The sequence below is a fragment of the Sinocyclocheilus grahami genome, unplaced genomic scaffold (assembly GCF_001515645.1).
Source record: "Sinocyclocheilus grahami isolate Dianchi unplaced genomic scaffold, SAMN03320097.WGS_v1.1 scaffold1933.1, whole genome shotgun sequence".
Classification (NCBI taxonomy): domain Eukaryota; kingdom Metazoa; phylum Chordata; class Actinopteri; order Cypriniformes; family Cyprinidae; genus Sinocyclocheilus; species Sinocyclocheilus grahami.
The window spans coordinates 55,848-74,534 of record NW_015507112.1 but is presented as its reverse complement, the minus strand read 5'-3'; the positions used below and the strand labels follow the sequence as shown (position 1 = coordinate 74,534).

The following is an 18,687-nucleotide window of genomic DNA, read 5'->3' as shown; positions in this document are numbered from 1 at the left end:
GAGGAGGTTAGCTTATGAGACCTTAGAGGGCTTCCCGTTGAGTACTATGGGCAAACCATGCTGCAAAAACAGTTATTTTGAGGAAATTGATACATTTAAGATAAAGATACAATAATTTGCAGCAAAGTTAAAAGATATTGTTAATGTTATTCCTAATTAAGGCCCTTGGTGAACCTTTACTATGAGTTTGTTTGTAATGATGATTAAATGTGAACATTGTTTGTTTAAGTACCACTAAACGCTCCTCAGATCCCTGTAACTTCACAATGAAGTCCAGCAGTCTCTTTACCTCTGCAGTGTGGTCATGGACAGCCTGAATGTGGATCTCCTCTGAGATCGCACTCTGTACACTGGCTGAAGAGCTCCTTGGAGCAAGATTCTGGCCTCATCAGTCCAGAAGGCAGACCGCTGACCATGCCTTTCAAACATCAACCAGATTAATCTAAAGTACTGACAAAAGGACAGGCTAATAACACATATTGTGGTGCAACCAAGCAATGAGCCCAGTTTAATTATGAAAGATGATTTATACTTAACTAATATGCTAAAACAATGAGTATCAAACAAGTTTTCACACTAATACAGTAAGCTACAGGTAAATCTGACACATCTCACATCAACATGCTTTTATCATCTTTTTAAGTTTAATTAATGTGCTGGCTAGATTTACTTATTGTAGACATTATGTCAACAAGGTTTATTATTTATTATGTCAAATCATGGCCACAAATTAAGAACATCTAATAATCAATAAAACTAGCAATTGGAAATTCATTATTATTTCTTAGCAGTTCTCACGTTTGATATGTAAACTTTGCATCGTTTTTATAAAATAAAACTTAATTGAAAATCGGTAAAGTTACTCACTCTGATTGCTGTCCATGTCATCCATCTTTAGTGATCCGATTCGGTAGGTGGCGCTGTTACAAAAGAATAGGGTCCTAGAACTGCGGTCCTGAAACTGCAGCCTCCGGTTGTGCAGGAACACCCTTCTCGTTAAGTCCAGGAAAAAACAGCAATATACTGTAAAACGTAAGAGTCAGATTTACCAAATGAAAAAAGTTAATTTGACTGAAATATTTGTAAACATTCATAGAAAAAAAGTTATGCAAAGTCATGAACTGATAAGGAGAGTAAATATTGAACTGAACGGTATTATTGTGTTTTGGCACAAGAGACATCTGTAAGTTTAATGCAGTTTTGTGGGTCACCATTGAGCTGGAGAGTAGAGCCTGTGCTTCAGTCAATGATGAGCCACAGACACTGATGTTCTGCTGCTTTATTTAAAGACAGTAACTGTGGAGTTGCTGATACAGTAATGATCTCTTTGTTACTTCATCTCGCACATGTGTGTTATAGCTAACAGTGAACTGCAATGATTTTGAGTTAAAGTCATGTTTTTAGTTATTTTGCTGTTACACGTTAAGTGTTTGCAGTTTTATACTAAGAAATATTCTTTCTCAGTGGACTGAAATGAAATAAGCTCACAGTACTAACATCGCATGAATGCTAGTTTTTAAGCTCTAACTGTTTGAAGCAATGGGAGCAGAGTTAATTTCCATCGTAGAATTACGGTAAAACACTGTAAAAATTAAGAGTTGTAAATTAATGGTTGAGAGCTGTAAATTAACAGTACCTTACTGGCAACCCTGCTGCCAGTAAATTACTGTTATTTAACTGCACAAGTTTTTACAGTGCACATTATTTGTTGCAAAGGAAACCAAAAATCAAATGTGATCAGGTGATGTTGGTTATTTATTGATGGTGATACAGATTTCATCTTTCTAAAGTGGCCTCATTCACAGATCTCATCACAGCTCACAAGTGGTTTGAATTTTGCACTGCTAGTCCTGAACTACAGACAGGATATTCTGCATTTGGATTTGTAACTGTTGAGTCAATGCAGTTCAGTATATTAATGGACATTGTTTTTTGCTGTGATGTAGAAACATGACACAGTTATCACATCTGCACTGTAAGAGAGGTATACAATCAATAATTACTACTACTGTAAAACATCCTGCACAAGTCGGTGGTTCGGGTTGATCAGGTAGACCACTCAAAACAGACAGCTAAAAATGAGCTTTCAGACTGAGGATGAAAACAGGCGCTGCAACAATGTAAATTAAGAAAGAAACCTTTCTTTCGACCCCTACAAGATCAACAGAGCAGCTTCCAATTTACCAAAGGCTGAATTTACACAACCGGTTTTTGCAGGTCATTTATGGGAAATCTGAATTGGACTGAAGTGAACTTTTCCAAACTTTATGAGATCTATATGAATCTCCTGTTTGATTCACAAAACTCTCTATAAAATGTATGAACATAGAAATAGTTATTTGTTACCTATATATTTCTTGCAATTTTTAAATTATACATTGGTGAACTGAAGCATCATATTATAATTTGCTGTGGGTTTTGGTTATTTTGCTGTTTTAGGCTGTGAGGACCATTGAAATAACTGAAATGTGTTGGCAAAGTGATTTGGACATGAATTGTGGTCGAGACCTAGCTGGAACTACATTAGCCGTGCGTTTCCCTGAAAATAATTGCACACCTTAGAACGTTCATCAACCAATCAGATTCAAGCATTCAACGGCCCCTTAATATAATAATATAATAATCACCAAACAGTTCTGCATTTTAAACATTAAGTTATTAGGGTGTTTAAATGAGTCCATAAAATGTATTTACATCACTTTGATTGTTCTCTGTAGATCTCACCTTCTCACGCACCATGCTTGATCGATTATATGCAATACCTGCATGTTATTGGTCAAACTACTTTGGATGTTTTAGGCAATATAAAAGTCCCGGCCAGGACGTGTCCCGTATGAACGGCACATATGGCCACCCTAGACTTTGGGTCAGATAGGCTGATGTTCAATGATATGACAAAACTGTATAGTGACTCCTAGAGACACTTCTTGTACTTTTTTATCTGTCTATACAGTATCTTCATCTGTCACAATAATATAATGTCTTTTTTTTTTTTACAGCACACAATATGTCATGGAGATTTACTGTTATATGCAAAATAACGTTCTATCCATGGGCCTGATTAATTTGATTTTCTCCAAACTTAAGAAAACTCATACTTGATAATTTCTATGTTTACATTGTTTGTTTGAAAAATTAAGAGTCTAAAATGAATAAAAAAAGATGAAGAAAAAAAGAATGCATAACATTTTTTGCAGTTCTTTACAGGATTTTCTCTTTGATGCCCAACATGAAACCACTCAGTGAGTCTAAAATCACAGTGAAAATAATGGTAAACTCTTATATAACTCCATACTGTTATGTCACACACACACGCATGCTTTCACGATGTTTCAGCTGTCATGAGCATTTGATGATCTCAGCAGACCCAGTGATTTCTGTCTTGTTTCTGAAGAATCCACAAGGCATCACAATTTCATCAAAGAACATAATTCCAGCAAAAGGAATATATTCCGGAAAGTATGCTATCCCTGATGTTGCCAGGTGTGTAAAACACTATCAGGACTGGTGCTATTTAACCTGAGTAAAGTGACCAAACTTAATTTTTATCTGTCTATGGCATCTGCTTCAGGTCAATATCTAATAATAATGTATTGATAAACAGCAGCAGAACCCTAGCTGCTCGTGGTCTGTTATCACCTGTTTTAATGTCCTGAACTCAGAGTCTCAGACATGTGAATGATTCTGGATGTGTTCGGTTTGTTTCAGTCCTGGGATCTGGAAGGTGGTCACACTGTTCTCAAAGACTCCTCAGAAGAAGTTTACTGCAGACTTTGAGGTCAGAGAATATGGTAAGACCTGTGTCTACAAACTCTAGTTGTGTAAGCATATGATAACAAGTCAAAGAATGTATTTACTGATTAGTGTGTCTTTTGTCTGGTTTGGTTTTAGTGCTTCCAACATTTGAAGTGAAATTAAAGCCCAGGAAGTCCTTCTTCTATGTGGGTGATGAGAGTCTGACAGTCGACATTGAAGCCAAGTAAGACAAAAATATATTCTGCTACAAAATAATGTACTATCAGCAACCAAATATTTTCCTGCCATTCCTACATGTTATTCATAAGTAACATTTAAATGACCTAGTTTTATTCTAGTCAGATACTGTATATCACTGAATATGACACTGAATATTGAATACCACCATTAAGTTAGACCAACTGTAAATTTGTCAGATCAGATAAAATGTGACCGTCTGTGAAATCCAGGCTAAATTCTCAAAATCGAATTATGAGATAACAAGCATCAAAGTTTGATTTCAACCATTAATTTCACTATGATTTCAATCTTTGACATGGCCTTACCCAGTCAATATTAAAGATACAAAGCTTATATTTTCACAGAATGTTCTTTACATCTTTATGAAAGATGATTTTATGTAGAAAACAGTAAATCACAAAAAAATTACTTTAGTTGGGTTTTCACAGCCAGGGTCACAAATTAGCAACTTTTGTTCTTCTGTGGAACACAAAAGGTCCAAGCTGTGTTTTTATCCCAGTACACTGAATGTGGATTTGGATCAGGGACAACCAATGTCACTATTGATTATAAAGCAGAAACTGAATGTGCTTTTATAGGTACCTGTTTGGACAGAAGGTGGATGGAAATGCGTTTGTGGTGTTTGGTGTGATGGAAGATGAGAAGAAAACAAGTATTCCTGCATCTCTGCAAAAAGTTCAGGTGAGAGACATTAACTTAGACACCAAAAATCACATTTCTCCTCACCTAGAGGACAGTTTAAATAAAAATAGCTTTTTATTGTGTCTTGTAGACTGATGTTGCTGTGTTTTTCATGTGTGAATAGATCGTGGAAGGAGAGGGTACTGCAGAACTGACCAATCAGATGATCACTGACACCTTTCCAAACATTAACCAGCTGGTTGGACGATCAATCTATGTTTCAGTCAGTCTATTAACAGAAAGTGGTAAGACTCAACAGATCTGTATGCACATGTTTACCTGCACGTGTGTGATTGTATGAGAAGCTAATGGTTTGTGTGTTTCAGGCAGTGAAATGGTGGAAGCAGAAAGGAGAGGCATTCAGATCGTGACGTCACCGTACACCATCCACTTCAAAAAAACACCACACTTCTTCAAACCTGGGATGCCCTTCAGTGTCTCGGTATAAAACAGTTTCCGATTTTACATGTTAAATTCAGAAAATTACTGTAATATTTGCAGATTGGCTTTTCTGGCTAAATATGCCAAACCCACTGGCCAAAAGGTTGCAGCCCAGAAATATCCCAAACACAGCAATACAATTAATCTCCAACATCCCCAATTAATAATGGCTGATCCAAGTGTCCCATGTTAAATCTGAAGCAACCAATTAAAGAGCATGTTCATGCATTATAAAATGGTAATTTACCAATAATGTTACAATATCCCTAATCCCAGATATCTTCCAGAATCAGAATTAATTTACAGTTCAGAGCAATTGTTAGCTAGAAAGTTAAAAACCTAAAAGGATGTAGAAACAACTGCATAAATATATTAACATAAATTCGTTTTTTTTTTTTTGTCTGGCTTCTAAAAAAGGTTTATGTAACAAATCCTGACCAAACACCTGCTGTAAATGTGGAAATGGAGGTCAATCCTGGAGGGGTCAGAGGTCGAACAAGAGACAACGGCATTGCGAAGGTTACAGTCAACACTCCGAAAGGATCTTCAACACTGGACATCACTGTAAGACCTGCCATCATAACAGCACTGATGTTCAGTCAGTTTCACTGGTGATCTAGTGGAGAATAGATCAGTTAACAGTTGTTAAACAATCAATAGAGCATATTGTTCACAGCACATCAGAAACCAATGTATTTTTTCTTTTCAGGCAAAGACCAAAGATCCAGAGATAGAAGACAATCAGCAGGCAGTGAGGAAGATGACGGCTCAGGCCTACAAGACCAAAGGCAGCTCCAACAACTACCTGCACATCGGCATTGATTCTGCTGAGCTTCAGATCGGTGGTCCAATGACAGTGAATCTAAACACTGGACAGATTCCAGGAGTCAGAAGTCAATATTTCACCTACATGGTAAAGATTATGGCTATTTCTTATTCAGCTGCACCATAAATGTATCAGTTTATCATGTCATTATGTGATGAACTACCATAGCTTGTGTTTGAAACCATATAGTGTCTTTTCACTTTTGCCTCATTTTCAGATCTTGAGTAAAGGTCAGATTGTAAAAGCAGACAGGCTTAAGCGAAGTGGAGAATCACTAGTGACTCTGTCTCTGCCTGTAACCAAAGACATGGTGCCGTCCTTCCGCTTTGTGGCTTATTACCATGTGGGCTCGTCTGAGGTGGTGTCTGATTCAGTCTGGGCCGATGTGAAGGACATGTGCATGGGAACGGTGGGTCAACCATCACAAGAAATAGATGATGTGCCAAACAACTAGGTCTGACTCAGTGTTTCATTTAATAACAGCTCCAGATTGAGGTGAAGAAGGAGAAGGAGAAGATGAATATCTATGGCACAGGAGAAGAGGTCAAGCTGCAGATAACTGGAGATCCTGGAGCTAAAGTTGGTCTGGTGGTGGTTGACAAGGCTGTGCAAGTCCTTAACAAGAAGAGACTCACTCAGACTCAGGTGAAGGATCTTTTTCAGATGTTATGGCACAATCATCTTGTTACTGTTTTTCACAAAACATACATAATTGTCTTTTTTGCACCTCTAGATCTGGGACGTCATAGAGAAGCATGACACCGGCTGTACAGCAGGAGGTGGGAGGGACAGTATGGGGGTTTTCACTGATGCAGGTCTGATGTTTGCGTCCAACACTGCAGGAGGAACCGACACCAGAACAGGTACAATTTATTTTCATTATTTTTGAGCTAATTATCATATTCTAGATTTATTAATTAAACAATAGTATTTGTGTTTATGCTCTGGAGAGCGTCAAAGGTTTGTTTGCAGTGTTGAGCAGTGCAGCCAATTACAGACATACCTGTTGATCTCTTGAACAGAATGACCAATCAGAGGTGTTCAAGTTGACCAGAATCCACTCAATACAGCTCAAAAAAAAAACAGCCTAATATGACTACACAATAATATAATTATATATAACGTTTTACTGTGACATTTAAATAGATAGCCTACCATGCTACTCAATAGTTGCCATATATATATGTGGAAGGAATTTATATGGTACTTTATTGCTGATTCTCAACAGCCAACAGAAAACACAAAACATGACATGATTGAAAAAATATTGACATATTGAGTGTGAGGTGGCATATGTGTAATATGCTTAGACTTACAAGTGTTCCAATGGAGGTTGCTTACCAATTTCAAATTAAGTAATTTACCTCACTGTATTGTTATTGCAAAATCACAATTTTTTTCTTTCTTTTTTTCTTTTCTTTTTTGAACTACAGTGTTCACCTGTGTCATGGCCCACAACAAAGTTTTCAACATTTACAGACACTTCAATAAAAGCCTTATTAGGTATCCTTTTGGAAATTTGCCCCTGATTGAGAAGCACTGTTTTGGACCTGATTTACAAACATTAATTACTACATGTGGAACCCTGAGCAATCATGATCCGTTCCTGATCATTTGTACTTAAGTTATAGAAGTCTAAGCAACAAGAATGTATAAAATGTATATGGGCAGATTTAAATATAAATTTGTACTTTGAAACATGCTCTAGATATATTTTTAGATTAGTTTTTGTCCAAAGGAGCTTGAGCCATCCTGAGCTGAGATATCTGTAAACATCAATATAACCATTTGTTTTAGACCACTTGAGGTGAACCAACCACTTTATTCTTATTTATTTATTGTTTGTTTGTTAATCTTTTCACATCTGTTATTTTGCCCTGTTGTTCTTATTGTCTTTGGTCAGACCTTGAATGTTGTGCCATGACTTTCCTGTTGTTTGGTTCCCTGTGTCTTAGTTGCCTGTTTTTTTTGGAATTTATTTGATTAGGTTTACTCAATTGATCTAAATGCTCTTGTGTTCTTTAACATTATTTTTTACAGTAAACTATATATATATATTTTTAATGAATTGTCCTCTAGTGCCCGAGTGTCCCGTTCCTGCAAAGAGAAAACGAAGATCTGAGAGTCTCCTGCAGATCACTAGTACACTGGGTGAGAAGATGGACTTTACTCAGATTCTGTGTTAAATATCCTAAACCTTTATTTTTTTAGGTCAATGTTCACATTTTTAGGGTACTTTGTCTTTCCCCCCCTATAGAGGACAAAACAAACACAGATTCGGCCAATCTCATGTTAATCACTTGAGCGCCTATAGAGTTGTATTGCATCTTTCATATCTCCGAAGAGTCTTTAGTTTTATCAGATTTATAAAAGAAAGATACAGCTTTACGCTTCTCTCTGAAAACAGCCAAGCTCCTGGAGGCGTGCCACGGGGCGGAGCTAAAGAGTCACGATCACTTACGTGCGGATTGCCATCAAAACACTGAAATCTGATGCAGTTTAACTTACCACCTGCGGTTCTGACTCATGACTGGGATCTGTTATCGCTGGGATAGCTCCATCTTTCAGTATCAAACTATGTGCAAATCCAGCGCTGAACTGGGCCTTGTTTATAAAACATTCGACACCGAAATGATGGGAACAACCAAACACCCCTGATAGCACACATACATCACAGAGACGTCTATTTGACGTCTGCATTTACATCTGCAAGACTATTTTTTTAGAGTGCTTGCTCATCTGCAATACGTCTATAGAACATTTCCTATCAGATGCCAAATAGACATTTAGAAATGTCTTTAAGATATAGAATATGTAAAACTGGCATCTTAAAGACGTCTATAAGATGTTTGTACACAGCAGATGCTTTCTAGATCAAGCGATCTTTAACAGACATCTTGCAGATGAACGTGAGCTATCTGGGACACTTGCGAAACTCCGTTGCAGCCCCGGAAAAAACTTACTGCATCCACTGTTCACATAACAATGGGTTCTTTGGGAAGCTGAACAAGGTTATCTTTCCCTCACAACCAAAAACACACTTCTTTGGAGACATTCTTCTCGAGCACTAGTGCTGCGCTGCCGATGACTTGCATAACTTGAATGAAACACATTGATGGGCTGCTCTTGTTCTCGCTCTGGTTGATGTGTGCGCACTCTCTTCCGGGAGAAGTGCTCATAAAAGGAATTCTTCCCTTCATGACGTCATAAAGCACCATGGTCAAAAAAAAAAAGTTCAGAAACTTGTACGAACCCGAAAGGAGTATATTTGGTACAAAAATACATCATACGTCCAAATAGCTTTTTGAAACTTTGGCCATGTTTAACATGGCAATCCAACTCTTAAACAGTGTAAATAATTCAGAATGCATGAAATAGCATTAGACCTCCTCCACATTAAGTTCTCATCATGTTCTCCTATTCCCTCATTGTTCTACACTAACATTGTCTTCTCAGCTGGTAAATACTCCGGTGAACTGAAGCAGTGTTGCGTTGATGGGATGAGGGATAATAAACTCGGCTACACCTGTGAACGAAGAGCCACATACATCATCGATGGTGAAGAGTGTGTCAAGGCCTTCCTGGACTGCTGCAACCAGATGAAAGAGAAGCAGGAGAAGCAGATTCTGGCTCGCAGTAAATACATTATGTGATTAAATTTGTCACAAAATTTTAATTATGTCAAAAGAAAAGCAGCATGACAAAACCCAGACCATTGAACTCAAACCATTAGGGGAGCTGCTTGTGCAGTTTGTTTATTATGTGCATTATTGGACTGTTGGCATTCTTATATTTCCTAGATATATATATCTTTTTTTTTTTTTTTATAAATAGTATCTTGAGCTTTCATTATTAAAAAAATTGTCTCAAATCCTGCATAAACAGCCACTGATGCTGCATTAGGGCTGCATGTGAGAATATTTACTACAGTGTTTAACTGTTTCAAAAATACTTTGTAATTGTGATCATAGTAAAAGTGGGTAGTCGTTGAAGAGAATAATGATGAAATGCATTTGTATACATTATCTATTTTAAATTTTGTATTTTTATTTTTTTCCCTGAAAAAGCATTCTAATCTGTTTCCATCTCACGGCCCAGAGTCATTGCTGTTATATAAAATATGACTAACCAGGCTATTTCTGTCTGTAAGCATCACCAGCTGTCAAAGAGTGAATTTACATTTTTATTCAGCCTATCTGCCTTTTTTATTTTTGACATTGGTCTAAGCAGATACCTTTTTAACAATTTTTTTCACCGAGCAGTCTTGGTGTCAACAGGACTTAATTCTGTAACAGTAAAAGTGGATAGTTGTTGGAAAGAATGACAAAATTAATTATCTCTATATTAACTAATTCTTGATTGAAGCGATTTGTACTGTTTTTGTATTTGTTTTGACTTCATTATCTGACATGTTAATTTGCTCTAAAGGGTCTATATCCTCATTAATTAATTATTTTATCTGTTAAAACAGATGATGATGATGATGATGATGACTATTATACAGACTCTGAAGAGATTAAGTCCCGTACACACTTCCCTGAGAGTTGGCTTTGGGAGGTGGTTGATCTACCCACTTCCAATAAAGGGCAAGTAGGAGACTTTTAGACACGAGCAGTGAGTTAAAGGGATATTTCACCCAAAAATAAAATGCAATTTACTCTTCCTCATGTTGTCTCACCTTTAAGACTTTAATTCATCTTCGAAACATCTTTGATTTAGTTATATTTGATACTATCAGATGCTGAGACTGAATTGTTTAACTGAATGAAGCCACTGCATTATTTGCTGTAGAGGTGCTTTATTATTGTAACTGAATTATGTTCATTGCAGTAACCATTTATTCTTGAGTCAAATAATTTATGAACAGTGTTGTGCAAGTTTCTCTGGAAATGTAATTTAAAAGGAATAATCAGTAATCAGTAATTTAAAGTAATCATGTTACTGTCCTGATTACTTCATTTCAAAAGTAATTAGTTATATTACTTTTCTGTACATCCATGACATTTACATGAAGAAGTAAGTTTTGTGTTGCCTAGCCACAACATCCCAACATAAACGCTTCAGATAAAATATTTGTTATTAAAGCATCAGCATTCACAAACCACTGTTATTTTTAACTAAAAGCAAGCGTAGGCTGCTGCGTGCATGGTTTGGCATGGCAGAATGCCAGCAAAGAGTGCTCACTTAATAATCTCTAAAAAAACTGACATCTTAGTTCATCACAATCTCCCAAAGAACTGTTAGAACTAAATTAATATATGCATAATGAATATTTCATAATGTCTACAATTGGTGTGCTCTAATGAGAACATTCGTAAGTACTCAAATTTCAGCACTGCACAAGAAGTCTTGCATATTTGATTGCGTTCAATAAACATAAAATAATACAAATGTTAAAAAAACGGTGTGTGAAATGTGAAAATGACTTCAGATGCTGAGTTTGTTTTCATTTGTAGTGTCCGCCTCGCATGCGCTTACCAGTCAAATTAACTGGAACTATACTCTAGGCTAATTACTATTTTGGAAATTATAATACGTTAAATTACTCCGTTACTAAAAAATCTAATTATAGTGTAATGAAATTATTACTTAATTTTAATTGTAGGGAATTAATTATTATTATTTCATTCAGGTTTTAAAAGGACTCGGATCTGAAGATTCGAAGTCGACCTGATTAGACTGATTTTGAATTTAAATGGTTTACACTCTATCAGCTACTCGGCCAGCAAAAAGTTAATGTCAGTGTATATTCCGGTTGCCGGGTTACAGAAGAGGCTTCAGCAGTCCTGCTGAAAGCCTGAGTTTGCAAGACTTTGCGTTCTTTGAAGATTGTGTTTCTCTGAAGTGTTTGAGTTCTTAGATGGTCTCGCTTGTGCGATGTTACGGCGTGAGAAGCGATTGTAGCGCTGTTACCAAAATGAAAGCCAGACGTCTTGATCGAGTAAAAGCAAGCATCGAGCGAGAGCGTTGTGTCCATTTTAAGCAGGCTGACTTTTGTCCAGCCCACTGGTCGTGGTCCAATCAGATGGTGGCTGCGGGGTTTAGCCACGCCCCATACCGTTCCTTATCATGCATGAATCACATGCTGTTTGTGGCGAGTATTTCTGCAAGTTTTTGAGAACTTCTGATAAAAGTATTATCACCAGAGGATGATACAGAATATAAACTTTTCACTAACACCAATGTTCGGCGAATAAGACAAGCTTTCTCCCGATTTCCACCATAATTTGCAAATAAATTATTTAAAAATCCTACAATGTGAGTTTCTGGATTTTTTTTCTCATTTTGTCTCTCATAGTTGAGGTATATCTATGATGAAAATTACAGGATCTTTTTATCTTTTTAAGTGGGAGAACTTGCACAATTGGTGGCTGACTAAATACTTTTTTTCCCCACTGTATATATATATATATATATATATATATATGGCATAACACATGCAATGGATACATGTTCACTACTTTTTAAACTATTTATCTTTTAAAATCTCCATGCAAGGTTCTGTTTCTTTTGTTGTCAGTTTTGTAAGGGTTTCAGACAGGGCAGGAAGTAGGTGGTCACAAGACATGTGACAGTCATGCATAGATATCCCGTGCTTGCCAGCCCGAGGGCGTGATTAACATAGCCGCTTCCTGTGCATACATATAATAGTTCTTTTCATTGGATCACGAGGCATCATGCGGTCCTCATACAAAAGATTTCTGTGGCATCTCTTGATTAAATTAATCCGGACCTCATGATGGCTGATAGTGGCATAGCAGTGTCCGTTCGTGTACTAGAAATCCCTACAATAGTAACGCGTTACTAAATATTGCATTACTGCCTTATGGATTGTATTAGAGACTGTACAATGCACTGATTACTGTTACGGTATCAATCACTTTAGAAGGCAGAATACCTAATTAATGTCCAGTGACCAGGAGAGGAGTAAAGAGCCAGAGTCATGAATTAAGATTCACTCAATGTATTGCTTAAGCAAACAGAAATGAACTGATTACTCACACTTGGAGAGCCAGTATAGAAATGCACATTCATACTAAATAAAACACAAACCGTGTAGGCCTGCGCAAACAATAAACAATCAATATAAAGAACCAGGATTCAAAGATGCAGAGATTTTGTAGTGAGGTAATTCTCAGTTCGGTTAAGTCCCAATAGTTTCAGGGAAACGTTTACTTGAAAGAAGGGATCGATGCAGACAGATGATTGGACTTGTTGTAATCTTCACACAGACTTAAACATGCAGATGTCCATAGATATACATCCTCGTCTGTGTAGTGATGCACTGGATGTGCTGACAATACTTGTATACTTTGTGATATTTGTGATATGTGTGTGGTTCTATAATAAACAGATAAAGAGCAATTAGTTTCTAATGCAATCGGTGTAACAGGTGATGAGTCATTATAACTTCACGTAGGCCTGTCGCAATAATCAATATATCTACTTATCGCGCAATATATGTACATGACCTCAATCATGGGCGACATTTGACTCTTGAGTCGGGGGTGGGCAAGAAAATATATATATACACAAACCCAATTCCAAAAAAGTTGGGACACTGTACAAATTGTGTACATCGCGTCTGCACTTAGTCAAGAGATGATTCATGAGCGTGCAAAACTGCGAGTTCACACTTTCTTATAATTAAATAAAGGTTATGCGTATTGGGCGTGCTGTCCAGGGAGAGGGCTCCGAGCTTGGCAAGACTCCCGGAAAACAGAAATGTCCTCCTCCATCATACATTTTATATTCAAATCAAATGCATTTTTGGAGGAAGTTAACTCTAGATATTTAAGTGATTTGAGTCTCATTCTCCTGTTTTATTCAGGTGTGTGTGGAGTTCATGGAGACAGAAGATGTTTGCAGCTTTGCCAGTAAGAAAGGCAAATACAGAACAACAGTATCTGTTGACAAAGGCTCCAGCATAGCTGTTTCATATGTGATTATTCCCATGACGCTGGGAAATCATGATATTGAGGTGAAAGCTGCAGCATTTGATTTCTCTGATGGAGTGAGTAAGCCGCTGAAGGTGGTGGTACGTCTGATGGGAAATTCTGTCACTTTTTGATTAATTTGATTTGGTCTTTTGTTAGTATAATGATCAATACAAGAACAGAAAACACCACAGGTAGTTAACACTCTCTCTCTCTTTCAGTCTGAGGGTGTGCTGATTTCACACAGAGAAAATGTGGAGCTCAATCCTGTTAAGAATGGTGAGATTTACTGTGAAGCACACAATAACATCACTGTGTTATATTTCTGTTATAGAACATTACACACATTACACTTTCAGGTAATTATATATATATATATAACATCTATGAATTTCATTATATTTCCAGCCAATCCAGACTCATGACTTTTCCTCCATCTTGCTGTTCTTCTCTATTTCTCATCAGGGGAAAAACCTTTAGTTTTTAAATCTGTCATACCAACTGGACGGCTTCCAGACACACCTGCTGACACGTACATCGCAATTACTGGTAAGGAAAAAGACGATTTTATGAATGTGTAGTGAGTATTTCTTTAAAGCTGTATGTGCGTTTTAAGAAATTCTATAGCTCTATAATTCTATGCGTTTAGTTTTATGCCCCTTTGACCCCTTACGAAATTAACCAGTTAAGCCATTAACCACAAATTATCCATGGTTTTGCTACACTAACCATAGTTCAAGCATGGTATTTGTTGGAAACTCAGAAATGAAGACCAGGAGACTCTTGGGTATCTTCAGCAGGACTCTTTATTGAGAACACGCTGTGTGGCGCTGCAGGCATCAAAAGTCTGACAAAGCCTGGGACTGGGCAGTCCTTAAAGGTGTTGACCGAACACATAGCCTCAGAAGTGACCACCTAAAGAAAACATCTTAAGACAATACAGAAAATCAACCCTGACTGTGAGCTTCAGCAAACCTACTGCCCAAAGATAACAGTACCCAAATGGTTTAAGCTGCACCTGGCCACGAGAACCTAAGATGTTTAAACATTCACATGTAGTTAACTCTCAGTAGGAAGATCAGAGACTTGCAGACCCGCTCACTGGAAACTACATTGAATTTAATCAGTAACCAGATGCCATCATGTTCACCTTGAATGCCCAATACAATGAAGATCACCTTAGTTTTTCATTTATTATTATTATGTCAGGATGTAGAATCATCAGATATTAAACAGATTCTTAAATTTGTAATCCCACATATTTGTAGTAAAATTGTGGTTATACAAATGGTTATCAATACACCATGAAACATGGTTACTACACTATTATAATAAAACCATGGTTAAGGGCCAGGCTTGTGTAAGCATCCGAGATCTGCAAGCGACAAAGTATCTGAACAAACACTTTACTATAGTTAAAGTTTAAAATATTAAAGTTGTTATTTTGAGGTTATGTGTTTAAGGTATCAATTTAACCAATGTAACCAATGTAACCCAGACCTGCATATGCAAAAATTAACTTGAACTATAAACTATAAAAGATGGATTTTAAAAACTTTAGTTAAAAAAAAAAAAAAAAAAAACTTTAAAAAAAAAAATCCAAAATCTAAACTAAAAACCAACATTAGAATGGGGAAAAAAATGAAAAAAAAAAATAAAAAAAAAAAAAAAAACTTTAACACAAAATATCACAAATCTAAACTGAAATCCAACATTAGAATGGGGAAACAACTGACATAAATAGATTAAAAAATAATAATAATAGATTTGATTGGCCAGCTCAGTCACTCTGACATTGACGAGTACTGAGGCAGAACAGGCTGAAAATGTAACTAAAGCTTTTTGTCATCCTAACAACAAGAGCGCTGTGTAATGAAGGGCAAACTTAAAAACATTAGACATTAAGTTCATAAAATGATACTTTAGTTTTTGCTTTTCCTCAGCTGTTTTCAAAACTAATAGCAAAGTTTTATGTTAATTATTTTAAAATAACATTTATGAGAAAGTTGTCAGATTTCATTGTTGCTTTCAAATTTGAACTGTAATCGTAAGCTGGTGACAGTGGTGTAACTTTGCTTTGAAAAGTGGTGGGGACATCGCGCAACTCGTTTTGCTAGTTTTTTTTATTTAATAACCTAATTTACTTGGGGACTGGGTTTAGAGTTGGACAAACTTAATTTTTGCTTTTCAAAAATACATTGATGTACCAGGGGCGGCGCCAGATAATTTTGAACGCAGGTGCTGAGGGAGAGCTAGATCATTGACAGAGGGAGCTGGGCAATTCAGGGCTCCAGACTCATTCTTTCCACTGGTCGCTCTTTTGCGATTAACTTTCTCAGTTGGTTGCACGAGCACTGTTTTTATTTTTTTTGCACCACAACATTGCTATTAATCAATGCATGCTGATTAACTGTTATCGTAGTTTGTAGTTATATGGAAACGAAAATAGTTAACATTCAACCTGTTCTTTTTCATCAGTAGTATCATTTGTGATTTCAATTTTGTGAACGGAGTTCCTCTTTTGCCATGTTATAAGCTGGACTTCCGATGCTTTCTCTTTCGATTTCACGATCTTATCAGGTTTTACAATAAAATATAATTGTCTGTTTTGCTTACATCTATACACCTTTCACCTTTTAATACAAAAAAAGATGGATTCATTATTTTTTATTAAAATGCACAACAACAATAAAACAGTAAGATTCAATGACAAACTAGCTTACAAAACATTATTAACAAAAACGAATAAGATGAGGCATGGCATAGGCCTACACGCTGTATTAGGCTATATAATGACTAATAAATCACAGAACGTTTAGCAAACACTGAGGAATCAAAAAAAATAAAAAAGAGAGCCTCCATATAGCATAACGTGAGGTAAACAGCAAAGATAAGCTTTTCAAAATGAAAACAAAACAAAAAGAAAAGTAAAACTAAACTTGCTGCTGGTGACAGTGCTTGCATGTTTTTTTTTGTTGTTTTTTCACACAAGAATACCAACATGTTTACCTTCTCTGGTTTAAGAAGCGGTCTTTTACTTTACTTAAGCGTGAAAACCATCAATATTCACGTCATTTTTGCTGAGTGCACCTTCTGCAATTAATAGTAAATATATCCAAAACAGGTTATTATAATTTTTATATGAATAATAAAATAAATATAAAGAAAACTCGCCCACTCGATTTTGTAATATTCTTTACTTTTGTAGTCTGTATGAAAAGGTGCATTTCTATTAAAGGCACGTCCATGTGGAGATGGCGAGTCAGCGTCGGCATTCGGCAACCTAATCTTTGCACACTGACTCAGAAAGCACTAGTTTTTTAATAAATAATTAAAATGTCTTATTTTCCCCCGACACGTGCATAATTACTTTGCCGGTGCTTTGAGGCTTTAGCCTAATACGTCTGCCTATAGCCTATATTGAAGTATGGTTAATATATTATTATATAATATATTAACGTATATTATTATATAATATTAAAATAACGTGCGACTAGTTGACTAGAAAAATCCCCTTTAGTAGAGGGCAGGCCTACTTAGCACAAGGAAGCTCTCCATTTCTTAAATAAAATGCTATAGCCTAATGACATTACGAAAAGTGTGACAGCTGCAAATCACGTCGTTATTGCACTGCACCAGTTATGCATGCGTAAGGAGTCAAATGTTGTTGTGGTTTTTTTTGTGCTTTTTTATCACCCTAATTAGATTATGAAGAATGATTTGTGGATCTTGTTTTCCCTTTAATACATACCTTCCGCAATATATTTTTTAATTACTTTCAAAAAGTGGTAGGGACAGTATTGACCCTGGCAAAAAGTGGTGGGGACATGTCCCACCCGCAAATTACGCCTATGGCTGGTGAACATCTTGGGAGAATTTGGTGTTTCCCCATTCAAAGAGATAGGAGCTGTACTTGCATGAATGAAATAGCTGCATGAGAGGCTTTCAAAGATGGCTGTTGAGTGAAATGACTTGCCTTAATAGCCATCCAGTGTGCCGCCTGTGGTACACTGCATACTTTGAGGGTTAACTTCGTGAAACACACACGCACACACAAAAAGGTAAACGTGTCATATACGTTGTGATTCGAATGACGCAAACCATTTTAAAATACAATCAACACAGCAGGTACAATCAGTGTCTTTGTCAGACCAACAACAACCAAATAAACAATAACAAAACTGAAAGAACTCACCTATGAAGCCTCTTGTTAGTCCACTAGTTCATTACATTCCAAAAAAAATGGTGTAGTTACACTGTAAAGGGTCCAGACTATCCAATTCAGTGAAATATTTAGTCCATAACACATTTATATGTTGATAAACATCCACGGAGTGTAGGAGTATCATTTCATATTAGCCGACGGAGCGCTCAAATCCTCGGCACATTCTGAAGTATAGTTTGTTAGGGATGGGCGTATCGATCCGAAGTATCGATATATCGATACTGACGCGAGTATCGAAAAGATCGATACTCAAACAAAAAATATCGATACTAAGGTGCGTTTTATTTACCAGTGGTTTTGTTTATTTAACAAAAATAATAATAATAATAATAATAATGCGTACAATATGCATTGAATTGGACGAATAACCTTTGTTAGCGAGTAATTGTGTAGGATAGAACTATTTTCCTGCTCATCTGAAGACACGCAAATGTTGCAAGACAGAACTGATCCATCACAGAGAGTGTTCATTCACTGCTGACAGTGCATTCAAACAGGGCTGCGTCTCCCAAAAGTATCATAAGAAAGCATTCAAGCTTTTGGGAATGGCAGTCCTGAACAATGCTTATCAGAGGACAGAA

The 18,687-nt window shown here is 36.6% G+C and overlaps 1 protein-coding gene across 1 annotated transcript in view; it reads left to right on the top strand.

Annotated features, from left to right (window-relative positions):
- Positions 1 to 18,687, top strand: part of LOC107573399 (complement C3-like) — a 65,271-nt gene that overhangs the window by 4,804 nt on the left and 41,780 nt on the right. Inside the window, exons 2-14 of the mRNA XM_016259836.1 lie at positions 3,709 to 3,791; positions 3,892 to 3,979; positions 4,575 to 4,677; positions 4,802 to 4,922; positions 5,004 to 5,119; positions 5,828 to 6,031; positions 6,162 to 6,353; positions 6,428 to 6,589; positions 6,678 to 6,807; positions 9,401 to 9,573; positions 13,776 to 13,982; positions 14,103 to 14,160; positions 14,347 to 14,430. Coding sequence (XP_016115322.1) covers positions 3,709 to 3,791; positions 3,892 to 3,979; positions 4,575 to 4,677; positions 4,802 to 4,922; positions 5,004 to 5,119; positions 5,828 to 6,031; positions 6,162 to 6,353; positions 6,428 to 6,589; positions 6,678 to 6,807; positions 9,401 to 9,573; positions 13,776 to 13,982; positions 14,103 to 14,160; positions 14,347 to 14,430 — 1,721 coding nt within the window. The remainder of the gene's footprint in view (positions 1 to 3,708; positions 3,792 to 3,891; positions 3,980 to 4,574; positions 4,678 to 4,801; positions 4,923 to 5,003; positions 5,120 to 5,827; positions 6,032 to 6,161; positions 6,354 to 6,427; positions 6,590 to 6,677; positions 6,808 to 9,400; positions 9,574 to 13,775; positions 13,983 to 14,102; positions 14,161 to 14,346; positions 14,431 to 18,687) is intronic.